This window comes from Fringilla coelebs, assembly GCF_963513975.1.
Source record: "Fringilla coelebs genome assembly, chromosome: 3".
Classification (NCBI taxonomy): domain Eukaryota; kingdom Metazoa; phylum Chordata; class Aves; order Passeriformes; family Fringillidae; genus Fringilla; species Fringilla coelebs.
This window is the reverse complement of record NC_140030.1, coordinates 53,415,548-53,428,643: the sequence shown is the minus strand read 5'-3', so window position 1 is coordinate 53,428,643 and position 13,096 is coordinate 53,415,548. Positions and strand designations below refer to the sequence as shown.

At 42.7% G+C, this 13,096-nt stretch overlaps 1 protein-coding gene across 6 annotated transcripts; it reads right to left on the bottom strand.

The window, feature by feature from the left end:
- Positions 1-1,291: 1,291 nt before the first annotated feature.
- On the bottom strand, positions 1,292-12,418 carry RNF146 (ring finger protein 146). 6 transcript variants are annotated; one of them, XM_084202018.1, is made up of 4 exons: positions 12,264-12,418; positions 10,901-11,021; positions 6,620-6,776; positions 1,292-3,060 (listed from the first exon to the last, which is right to left on the bottom strand). In XM_084202018.1, exon 4 carries the CDS (start codon positions 3,057-3,059, stop codon positions 2,001-2,003), a length of 1,059 nt encoding a protein of 352 aa, XP_084058144.1. In that variant the 5' UTR covers position 3,060; positions 6,620-6,776; positions 10,901-11,021; positions 12,264-12,418; the 3' UTR covers positions 1,292-2,000. The 6 variants fall into 6 exon arrangements, with proteins under 6 accessions (XP_084058144.1, XP_084058145.1, XP_084058146.1 ...); XM_084202019.1 differs by lacking the exon at positions 12,264-12,418 and adding an exon at positions 12,092-12,237; XM_084202020.1 differs by lacking the exon at positions 10,901-11,021.
- Positions 12,419-13,096: the final 678 nt, after the last annotated feature.

The window sequence follows — 13,096 nt, the reverse complement described above, 5'->3', positions numbered from 1 at the left end:
GCCATAAGCAGCATCACGGGTGTGAGGCTGAACTCTCTACTAGGGTCAAAAACCCCAAGGATAATCACTGATAGAATTATTTGTAGACTGTTATGGCTGTAAAGCCTAAAGCATATAGTGAGTCCTGTTCCTCTATTTTCTTTCTTGCTTTTTTCAACCCATACTCTCACATGAAGCTTGTGCACATAGCTGAAGTGTTCTTAGTGAAAGCTTTTGCAGTACAAAGCCATACTTTGGGTAGAGCCACTGTATACTAACCCAAATCAGAAATAAGACAACTAGCAACTAACAGAGAAAAAAGCATTCCATCCAGTTTCCTTCCTGAAGTCCATGTAATTGGCATATTTCCTTATGGGACTGGAAGATGATAGTGAAAATCTGTGATCAAGAGCATTTATTCCTAACTGAGAATGGAGGAAATCTTCCTTATTCCATCATCCTAGTCTCACCTGCACTTTTGTGACCCACTGATCTTACCTGTAGGCAGCAGAGGAGGGGCACAACTTTGTCCAAGGTCAGACATGCTATATCAATCATTACAGTAAGAAGAACGTTATAGATGTTTAAGTCTACCATTTTTAAAAGTCAGCCGTTTAATTCCCTTCAAATGGTTGTTTCCTTAAAGCAACTTTTGTCTTAAGATCAGTAGTACCTATGTATCAGCTACTGTCCCTTTCTATTCTGAGACAGATACTAAGAATTGGAGTTTAATTAGCTGTATTTTAAAATAAGTTAAAGAAAAGTTAAAGAAAAAAAAATGTTAAAGAACTGCCAGAGAGATAAAAGACAAGCTGTGTTTCTCAAGATCTGGCTTCTAACATTCAGAAGTCTGTTGAAATGCAGCTCCTACACTGCTAATACAAGCACAAAACTACAATTTCCTGTACTGCCACTATAGTTTTTCTATGAACAGATGAATAGCACTACAGTCCATAATATCCATGTCCTTTGTTATAGGGTCAACTTTGATAACTTACCCTCTTTTATCAACATTTTGGATGTTAAAATAAGGCTGTGTGTGGTAATTCTGCCTGCCATCAACACTGAAGTAAGTTAATCAGCTCTTCAGATGTCTGTGTGAAAAAGCTTGCAACTCAAGATTTTTCAGTAAAAGATGAGACGCCTACAGCATTGTGTTTGAGAGACAGCCAGTCAGGGATGCAAGAATGTCAGGATGCCACTCAGAACTAGTCCTCCCTTCTGGTAAACATGGGAAGCTGTTTTATGATCATTTTCTTTAAAATTCCTTCAGTGAAGTTCAATTAAACTAGAAACGTATCTGAGATTGTTACTGATAAAATGTAGTTTTATTAAATTATAAATTCTGTAACAAAAACAAGACAGATCAAGAAAGATCTCAATAAACAAAACTACAAGGACTAGATGGCAAAGCCAGTGAAAAAGCCATGGAGAGTGTAAAGGTAAGGATTTGCAACACAAGTTAACAGCATTTTTACATTTCCATTGAAAGAAGGTAAATGATTGCTCTTGTCTAGTAAAAACACATTTTAACTCCAAACTCACATCTATTTTCTCACATTAAATTAAGCATCCTGCTCACACCCAACACCTCGCCTGATTCCACATAGCTTTAGTGTTCTTTTCGTACATCAATCCATGCAGAAAGTAGTAAGACACTTAATGCAACAGTCAGATAATGAAGACAATTCAAGTTGTACAGTAGCTATACATTGGCCAAAAAGGGACAGAGTATCTTCAAGGGGAAAATGCTACAAAATAAACACAAGACATTTTCAAGAAAACTGGGAATTGCTAAACAGCTTTCAAACCATTAACAGGACAACCCAGTTTCCTAGAGTTAAAGAGTCTTCCAGCTGAGACATGTTAAAAGACTTAAGTTAAAACAGGCCAAATCTGTTTTCTCCCCTTTACCCCACCCTCCCACCAAACACGCTGCTAGGTTTGAGTGCAATGCCAATGTGGACAGAAAATTTACAGAAAATTACAACTGAGTATGTTTTTTTCGCATGGCTCTAAATTTAAACTTCAGTGACTGTGCACTGTCCATCTGGCCTTCTAGATCTTACACTTGTGTTTGCCACCCCACCCCCTGCCCCTGGTCTATCTGCTCCTGCCTGGCTTGCACCAGCACTCAAGTGTCTCTGCTGACCAGAGGACGGGTGTTGCTGAAGGTGGGCAGACACATCCTCGCTGTCACTGCTGGCATCCGATTCGGTCTCCTCAATAGAGGTGTCGGGGGCTGGCACCCTACCAGAAGATGATGATTCGTGGTCTTCTTCTCCCTCTCCCCTGTGACTCCTTTCGGCCATACTGTCTCCATTTATTTGCAACTGGGCAAAAGAGTTCTCTAGAGAATTGCTTGCATCAGGTGATGGCGTCGAAGGGCTCACGAGCTGACCATCTAGTGCTGGTAGGGGCCTCACAGAAATGGATGCTAGAGGCTGCACAGCTGCAGCCCCTGGAGTCAGTGTGCTGTCCGCACCGTCAGCAGAGCTCTCTCGTGCCAGGCTGACAGTGTTGGTGTCACAGTCCAGCCTCAGCCCAGCCACTCCCTTCTTTGGTATATCTATTATGTCCCGTTTTATTTTTCTGCGACGTCCATGCTCATTTCTCCTGTACTGAACCATATTTTCAAGGTCTGCCACGTATAAAAACCCAGCAATTAGCATTTCAGTGCTCTTTTTACCCTTGGAAAAGGCATCTTCCAACTCTCTGCTGGTACGTTCATCATACTGCCACCAGCCATTTCTACCTTCATAGTACCAAGCATATTCTCCATTGCCTCTGCTTGCTGCTTTGAGTTCTTCAGGTGACAATAAGGTTGGCTTGTCAAGGAAATCCTCAGGAATCTCCTGCCGGCAAAGTGCACATCGTTTCCCAAGCCAAGAAGCGCCCTTAACACACAGATAGCAGAACACGTGTTTACAGGGCAGACTTACTGGATGGACACACGTTTGCAGACAGATAGCACATTCAGGGACTTGCAGGGAAGGTGCTGAATTGGTACATGACTCATTTGTCTTCCTATTTGTGGGAAGCATGTTGATCGAATGATCTATTTCACCACAGCCAGCCATCCTGCAGAGGATCAAAGAAATTTAAATCAGTTTATTATGTCAACTTAAACTAGCACCTTGCATCACATTTCACTTCAACATCCACACAATGAGATGTTTACTTCAAATTAAGATAAGTTACTGTTTCCTGAGATGATGGACTACATTCAGTACTGGGAAGATTTCTTTTGCTCATCACCAACCTTGTATCTGTTTAATTTGCAGCATGTTAACATACCAAGTCAGAAAACAAACTTTGGAATTCCCTCTGTTCATTCCCTAAAGTAGAGTTGATTAATGAACCTTCAGCCAGCCAGTTACTTTGGTACCTCCTCAGGAAATTTTAAGAAATTATGGTTCTTTCCTCAAGAGGTGATGTAGCTGCAAGTTGAACTTAAACAATCTCTCTTCAGAATATAGGTGATCATCTGTTTGATTAAGGGACTTCCTGAACACTATCTTAGACTAGGTTTACACAATAGAAAATAAGCCTGACAGCAGCACCCAGCAGAAGAGTTCCTCCACTGTTTCTCAGTTCCCATGCATCATGGTACACTACCCTCAAACTGAGCTCAGAACAACCACAGGGATGCAGAAAGAACCAGATCTGAAAACTGACGTGGCCTTTTCAGAAGATACCTTGGGCTCCTTTTTCTTAAACATCAAGTGAACTCCCTGATATATGCAAGTACCTCTCGAAAGGAATCAATGCAGACCAGCAGAAGCAGCGGTGTATTGCAGAGACACACAACTCTGATTTGACTGGCTTGTGAAGTAATTGCCTTTACTTTTTCTGGCCATATCTTATTTATGTTAATAAAGATAATTTTGTAACGGTAAGAGATTGGGGAATGCAAGACTGCATCACTTTGGCATCATGTAGGATTTAAGCAGTTGAAAAATTCTAGCCTAAATATGCAAATGCCTTCTCAACTACATTTTTGCCATGGCAATCTTTCACGGTCTGTTTCATGGTATTTTTCTTTTATTTATTAACAATCAAAACCAAATACCAGATAACAAATGAGGGAGGAGAATAGGCCCTGGGGAATGAGGCCTAAAAAGGTGCCTTTTTTTATTTAAAATCCCCGAGAAACTTTAAGACTGATATTCAACAAAACAGCCTTTCAGTGAAAGTAGTCTTTGTTGTATGGGCAGCTAGGAATAGTTAATGCAAAACTACCACAAGCATGTGTGCCAAAAGGGACCTTTAGAGTCACCTAGTCTAGTCTCCTGCTCCACATGGCACTAACACCAATACTAGATGAGACCAGCTGTGGCTTTGTCTAGCTGAGTTTTTTTGAAATCTGCAAGGATGTAAATACCACAGGCTCCCTGGACAGCCTGTTCTAATGTTATACACATTTCTAACAAAACATGTTACCTCAAGAGAAAATGCCTAGTATTACTGTAAAAGCTTCCACGGTTTTAAAAATCTTATAAATATATGCTGGGACTAGACAAAAACCTATGCTTCAGTATCTATATTTATCTTTACAATAATATATCATGTGCCATTTACTTAAAACATTTTTCTGTAAGCTGTCTGTTCCCTTCTATCACTAAAATTTCCTCTTCAAAGACCAATGCCTCTTTAATCCTTTTTTCATCAAATAATTCTTTTAAAAGCTCTACAGCTCAAATACTCTTTCCTGAAGCAGCACAAAATTGTATCCATCTACGTTTCAGTTTCATATCTGAATTTCTTTTTCAGAGATTAATGACCAATCTGCATAACAGTTCTTAAATCAGCATGCCAGATACACACAGAGCATTACCTACCAGCTGGCAACTGTGATTTTACTGCACAGCACACACCTGTGAGAACCTGTGAGATCCATTCTAACAATGTTGTGAACAAGTTGCTTTTTGGAAGCCTCACACTTCTGAGGACGTATTTTGCGACAGATTTTTATAGCAAATGTAGGGGTTTATACCAAGAAACTTATTAGAAAAAGGGGAGAAGAAAGTCTGCTGAGATTTCAGGATACCACAAACACAACCCAGCCATCATTTCCCAACAGAAGAGCTGAAAGAGAAATCCATTTATTGATTAATTTGTGCTAACCACAGCTGAGGGAAAGGATCTTAATTTTCAAGTGCCCCCCACAATGAGATAGTACAATGCAAAAAAGCACAGCATCAGAGATTTTGACTTCCATGCTACAGTTTTACAAAATGATGCTTCTCCCTGAATATCCTTTATAAAATTATCCTTTTCAGAGGGAAAGAAAAGATTAAAACAACCTGTAGGTAAGTAACCTCTACGCCAGTCACCTATCATAATTAGGATTTTGGAGGTGATTAAAACGCAATGCAGGGATCAAAAAGGCAATGCCCTTTGACAAACCAAATTGTGATATCATGAGCTAAACAAAAGAGAGTTTACCCTGAGGTAAACTAAAAGAAGAATTAAAAATTCTCACCTGTTCACTGAAAGCAAAAAATGCTAACATTTGAACTGTGCTCAATAGGTCACCCATAAATTTGAGGGATCTTTTGGGTCCCTTACTAGATGAAGATAATGCGGGATATGAAAAGGAGTAAATGCTTTCTCTTGAAATTCCTATTTGATTTTTAATGACTCTAAGGAAAATGTTATGTATAAAGCGAATAGAGCTGGAGGAGCAAACCCTTATCTCTAAAAGCGCTACGCAGGAACATAAAACTCTGATATGATAGGCACAACTGCAGTTGCATGTGCTCAGAATGCAGGACAATTATGCACTTGAAGATCTATATCAACTACATGGATTCTGTCTCACTTTTAGTTTTTAAAGCATGATGCTAATTTTTTTTTTTTAATTTACCTTCTTAATACCAAATCTAGGTCATGGAGTTTGTTTTTAAGCTGGTAGGAGGATGTACACGTAGGTTTTTACTGAAGAGGTAATCCTTCACAACCAAGGACAAACATCTTGGAATGATATTCTGCTATGTTGTGGAAGCACTTCCAGTGCAACTTCATGGTACTAAGAATTAAACAAAACTGACCACACAGTATTTTCCCTGAAATTAAAAGTAATATTTTGTAACAAGGTTCAATCAAAACAGGCTTTATATCAGAACTGTTATCAAATAAGAAAGCTCAATTTTTGGGGGATTGGGTTCCCTTTAAAACACTCCTAGCATCATGGAAAATCATATTCTTGACTAAGAATTAACTAAACTCAAGGAATAATTCTAAAAATAATTTTAAGTATTTAGATCTTCAATTCAGGTATAAATAAGGGACCAAAAAGAACCTCAACCCTGCATTTTAACAAGTACAGCCTAAAACCGACTGAGACAGTATGGAATTAGTCCAAAATCCTGCAAGATCCCACCTCTTGTGGTTTTTACTGGTAATATTAAATAATACAGTTCATTTCTAAGCTATGGAGCCTTCATCAATACATGAAGTATGGAAGAGGTGATGTGTAACAATTACATGAAAAGACCCCAGGCCTTCTTGGACTCTTATGGAAGAAAATGTAAATTCACACAAAACCACTTCAAATTCCAGGTCAAATTTTAACTGCAACTAATCAGTCCATCAAGGAGCTGACATGTTTAAGTTCATTAACAAAACAACAGCTTACTTTTTCTTAGTAATTTCTACTGAAGCATGCCACAAGACTGAAATGTCCTCTCTTCAGACGTCTCCAGCTAGGATGGCAGGTCCTCCTTCCCAAGTCTGGCTCATTCCTGACTTGTCCTGCTCAGTGGTACACTACAGCGTTTCAGCTTCTCTGTGAACTAACAGAAAGCAAATAATACCACCATTACAGTGTTGTCCAGAGGTACGAGCAAGCAAAGTACAATGCCATGGTTCTCTTACAGAAAGGAAATTACAATGCTTTTATTTACTTGATGTATGTTTTTTTCAATAAAACTACCACCAGACTTCTGTTACATTTTTCGTAACCATCAGTTTTGATCCACAGTTTTTATTTTGATGTCTAGCTCAAAAAAAAAAATCTTTTTTTAAGCATTATAAAAGGAAATGATTTTTTTACCACAGTAAGTTGATTGCTCATTTCCATATGGTGAACTCACAAAAGGAGTAAATGACCAAAGTTGGGAGCATGTTATGTTTATGCAAATTTAACCTCTAATAAATGATCCCCTATATTTAGGAAATTTAGAAAGTCACAATGGCTGCCTAAAGCTTTTTATAAAATTATCTGTAAAACACCATCCCAAAGGACCATCTAGCTATGTGTGTTGTCCTGACACAGACCAGTATCAGATACTTAACGAAAAAGCAGTGCGCACAAACAGCTGATTTCCCCCAGGTCTTCTCCATATTTCAATAAGAAATTCGCCTCTTCATATTTCAAGACTCAGAGCCTTGAATCCTCATCCTCTTTTACAGATATCATTGCATCCATTTAATGAATGAACCTCAGAACATTCAGCACTTTCTTCCTTATAAACCTACATTTGTATGCCCTCATACCAGTTTATAAACAAACTCTATGACCTATATTTGATTACCAAGGTAAATAAACAATAAAAATTAATTAGGACCTTCCTCTATTTCTTTAAAATGTCCTGATGGGCTCCAAGGTTCAACAATGGAAAGAGTGCATATGGTCTCTAAAAAAGAGAACAAGGATGGAACTCAGCCTCCACACCTCAGAGGTAATATACCCCTCTTCAGGCTAGCAGATGATGTCAGTTGCAATATATTTGGTGAATGCCACCAACCAGAATCTGAGCCAAGTCACTTCACACAAACATAATAATCCCTAAGTGCCACTAAGTGCCTAACAAATACCTTAAAAGTTCCTACAGCAGGGAAGTAGGAATCTGCAAACTCCGAAGGGGAAAAGAGACCATCACTCTTGCATTCTCACAACCTAATCATGAAAGTCTTGACCTAAGAGAACCACCTTCAGTGAATCCTCTGTAAAAAGACAGATAAGCCACAGAATCATCTCTTCCTTTTGGTCTGTAGCTTTCTGGATGATTCTCAAACATCTTGAACTACAGTTTCCAGTTGCTACAAAACATTATATATAGGAATGATTTGAAGTAGACCTGCCTGAGAATGTCACCTCTTTGATTTCAATTTGTTCAAGGAAAGAATAATTTCAGCATAAATACAGTGTAGAGCAGACATGTAAGAGTCGAGTAAAGTCAAGGAATGATAAGTCCCTGAAAGAAGATGGAGCACTACAGTGTTCTGTGCTATAGCCCTTTATCATATGATCAAGTATTTATCATTAATATCAGTGTGTTCAGATGACTTCAGCGCATGAAGCATTACTCAAATATGTTATTTTCTTTATAGCTGAGCTCCATGTAACATTTTGTACAGCTATTTTTAGAATGAGCTCCAAAGGAAAAATGCAAAAATTAACAAGCCTATCCCCACCTTTTCTCCCCTCATAGTTCTAGAAGATTTCCTTTCTTCACACATCAATCTGAAACCAAGAGCGGCAATTGCGTTAGAATTGTGGCTCTACTAATCCACTGAGACAAGATACTATACTTTCTATGATCAAAGAGACAGCTGCAACAAGCTTGATGCTCTGGGTGTGGTATTCAGTCCTTCATCTCGGGAGCTGGCTTTCTGTTACTTCAGTAGGAATCACCTGAAGCCTTTTATCTACTCCCTGTCACAATGCACTACTAGAGGCAGCACATCATAAAACCAAATGCTATGTGGAGATAACAGAAAAACACTGGGTCAGTTCTTAAGAGATTTCTTAGTAAATAAAAATGCATACACGTATTCAAGATATGTAATTATACCTAGAAGAATCCAAGGAAGGCATAATTACAGGATTGTGATAAGGCAACCTTCCAACTGCAGCAAAGGTCTTGAAAAGAACTAGTTCACACACTACCATCAAATAACCTCTGTACTTCATGTCATTGCTACTTATTAAATAAGCCAGTCTTGAAAATTCGACTAAATGGACTGACAAACACTTGTGGTTACACACACGGCCCTTCTTGTATGACGACTCCTCCTTTGAAGTCACCTGGGTAAGGGCTGTGTTCTATACTTAGCAATTCATTTTCTCTTTTTCCTGTACTATGAGGAATTATGCTATCTGCAGCAACTTGCAGATATCCCTTCCTAAACACCTGGATCCTACCACGTACTGATTTTGAAACTTTGAAGAGGCAACAGATGGAAGGACAGTGTCACTGATCAGGACCATCCCTATCCAAACTGACAGTCAGCCAGCATGGAACTGTTCTCTTTGTCCCCTTGAAAGTCTCTCAGGATGCTTACTGGGAGAAGTCATGTCCACTTCTTCCATGCCTTAAGAATTTGAAGCGGTGTACTTCTACCAGACCTATCTCCCAAAATGACTTCAGGTTCTCCTTAAGAACAATGTTAAGCTTTTACTAGGTCAATACAGAATGAAACAATTTCTGGTCGGCTCAGCCAACTGCACTCGTTAAATTATGAGTAAATTATCAGGCCCAGCACAATTTTTCCACCTCTATTCCTCTGGGGGAAAAAACCCAGCAACAATTACAAACCCTTGCCACAACTAACCAACCCACCAAAACCAAAATCAGAAGCATGCCTATTTAGGAAGCCAGCTCCTATATACTGATGAAGAGTTACTCATAGTCTTAAGCTTCTTCTGTAAGTAAAATTTAGCTTTCTAAAAACACACAAGTGCAACAATGGTGAATTCAACAAACACCAGCCTATTATATGAGTCCTACTTCAAATAACAGAAATCTAGGAATACTGCAGCTCCATACAGATTATTTTAAAATAGCTATCACAAATTCATCATTTTTTCCCTTGAAAACTCAGCAGAGTTACAGTATTCTTTCACAAGAATAAATGCTCTTCTGTAATTAAATACTTGGATTTTTTTTTCCATCAAGCTCCCCAATTTTTAACTCAATTGGTGGGTAGGAGGGGAAAATGATCCCCTGAATTTTGCCGTTCCCACAAGTAACCATGAGCCAGACAGTGGGGGGAGAAAGATGGTAGCTGTTTTATTTAATAGGAAAAATCACTCTCCTGTCTGACAGTCTGCTAGTGTCAATACATACCAGCTCAAGGTACTGAGTCTCATCAGATATGTTTAAAACTGTCCCTGCTAGTGGATAGCACAACGGATAAATAACTTCACTGTTTCCTGTGCTTGCCTGCTTTTTTTCTAGCTGGTTCTTAAACTTAGAATATTCTCAGGAATTGCTGATTGTGATGAGGCTTCAGGTTGCCTGTCATTCCTTATCATTGGCTATTGCATATTAGTAAACCCCAACATTTATGTCTACACTTGGAATTGAATCATAGAAGAATACTCAAATGTAGAACAGTCAGCCATTTCAATATTAAAATGCTACATGTATTGAAAATGAGGTTGTTCCCTATGCTACAATTAGAGCGCTGACCTTGAATTTTGAGCATATATCCTAATCCAATCTATTTAACTAAGGAAAATGTTATTTTCTCACTCAAAAGCAAAAGTGTGCAAAAAATGAACAGAAACTGGTTCATCTTAAGTTACCAATGCTTCAGAAATTCAAGTACAGGGACATCTCTTCGTATATATAGATATAGACTTGATTAAGATGCGCAGAAAAGAGGGAAAAAAATCAATTTCAATATGAGGACTTTTCCAGGGGCTCACTATTCAATAGGCTATAAAAAAAAAATACTGCGGTTCCAGGTCTTTAAATAAATGACAATTCAATTACATCTAAATTGATGCAATATATTTTGAAGGAAACAAGAACAAACTTTTTTTTCACTCTCTAGAGATTTTGTATTATAGCAATTTAAACAACTGGCACTTCATCAGACTTGGAAAGAAACTACAGTATTAAACACATGAGACTATAAAGCAAGTTCTAGCAAAAACATTCACTATTTAAGATTTATTAAAAATTACCAAATGAAGATTCAGATTTCAACATGTCTTCAATACTATTTCACACGGTAATTTTTGGTACCGCAATTCTGGAGATGCTTCAGAATCTATTTTTGAGTAGCCCACCGTCCAGAGGTAGCAGCTAACAAAGCAAGAAAGATCAGATTTTTAATATTACAAACCTGACAGAGGCAAAACGTTTTAAAGCTCTGCTCCCTACACCTCCTTGTAATTGTTAACACATAACTGCATATTACACACCAGTAACAAAACCTACAGCGTTTGTCAGGCATATCACTGAAAAGCTGTACTAAGACTAAAACATCCCCCAGTTTCAGTTTAAGTATTTCACCATTCCGATCGTCTTATTCGTACAAAACCCTCGCATTTAGTTAATGTTTTTCAGTGGCGGTAACACGTACCGCGCCGAAAGCGGGACCCGTTTTCACATTTCACGTCCCCTTTCAACATTCCGAAGGGATGCAAAGCAAACACTTGAGCCGAGGCGGTCAAGCACAAAGAAACAAAAGCATTTCCATTAGGAACACTTAGTTACTTCTGTCTGGGTGCTCCGCGCTGCGCACCGGTGACCGCCCGTGCCGCTCCGCTCACGCCGCCGGCGGCAGTGACCGAGGCCGGCCGGGCACAGCGGGGACATCCGCAGGGGCGAAGCCACACACTGAAGCGCTGCACATCGCCCTGCGAGTTAGAGCGCTGCGCCGGCTCGGCAAGGGGATTCCGCCACGCGTGACGCCGCCACGGCTCACGCTCCTGACCTATGTGACTGCCCAGCACAACGAAACCTCCGACTCACAGAACCAATTCGGTTGGAAAAGACCTCCGGCCATCGAGTCCAGCCTAAGCCCGGGCCCGGTAAGGCACTCTGCGCGCACCTCTCTCCGCACCGGCGCCAGGGCGCCGCCTCCTGAAGGGACACGGCTCCGCGGAAGGGGGCCTGGCCAGCAGGAGGGACCGGGAGGCTTTACCGGCAGTGCCGGCTCTCCCTCCCAGCCCCTCGGTGCGGGGCCTTGGGAAGGGCTCTCGACAGGGCTCCACCGCGGCCCCGACACCCGGCACGTGACCCCGCGGGCGGGGCGGCGCCGGGCGACATCCCCCACCCGCTCTGCCGCCAAAACAATACCGGGAAGGGCTCTGCCCACCGGGCGGCCGCCGCTCGCTCGGCTCAGCCGGCCTTTTGTTCAGGGCACTCACCCGCGCGGGAAGGCCGCGGCGCCCGCTCCACCTCGGCCGGCGGCGGAGGGGCGAGGGGCGGCCGCGCAGGGGGCGCTGTCGGAGCGGCCTTTAGCGGCCGAGGCCGCCGCCACCGCCGCCGCCTCCCCGACCGCTCCAGCTCGGGCGCGCCCGCGGCGGCGCGGGGACTCACCCGCCGGGCCGGCCCGCGCCGCTCGGCTCAGCTCCGCTCGGGCCCGCTCCGCTCCGCCCGCCGCCACCTGCCGCTCCCTCCGGCCCCGCCGCCGGGACCGCGGGACGCGCCGACGTCACGCGCGGGCCGGGGCGGCCGAACGCGCCACTGTGACGCCGCCGCGGTGGGGGCGGGGCCAGGGGCGGGGCCGCGCGCGTGGTGCTGCGGGGCGGCCGCGCCCCGGCCCCGCGGCGGTGTCATGGCGGCCCCGTGCGGCTTGTGCCGCACCCGGGCTGAGGAAAAGTGGAAGGGCCCGGCGGGTGCCCTGTGGGGGGGAGGTGCCAGGCGCTCGGGAGGGCCCCTCCTCCACACATAGGGGCCCCTTTCCCGGATCCCCTGCCCAGGTCGTGCCGCGTTGTGACGGGCTGACCGTGGCTGGATGCCAGGTGCCCTCTAAAGCCTCCCTGGCACTGCCCTCCGCAGCTGGCTCGGAGAGGCTCGTGGGTCGAGATCGGGACAGAACGAGATCACTCACGAATTGCCGTCATGCGCAAAGGAATCTTGGCGTGGGGAAATGATTTTAATACCAGTCAAATGAGAGCAGGATCATGAGAAATAAACCCAAATCTAAAAACACTATCCCTTGACTTTCTTTCCAAGCTGATTTTTGGCTTCCCACTCTTGATTTTTGGGGTGCCGTCCTTCAGGAACAGCCTGCTCCAGCGGGTGCCCCCTCAGCGTCACGAGTCCTGCCAGCAAACCTGCTCTGCTGTGGGCTCCTCTCTCCACGGGGCCACAGATCCTTACAGGAGCTGCCCCAGCACAGGCTTCCCACAGGGTCACGGCCTCCTTTG

Coding starts and splice junctions, on each gene's coding strand:
- RNF146 (XM_084202018.1), bottom strand. CDS start 3,059: ATGGCTGGCTGTGGTGAAATAGATCATTCGATCAACATGCTTCCCACA.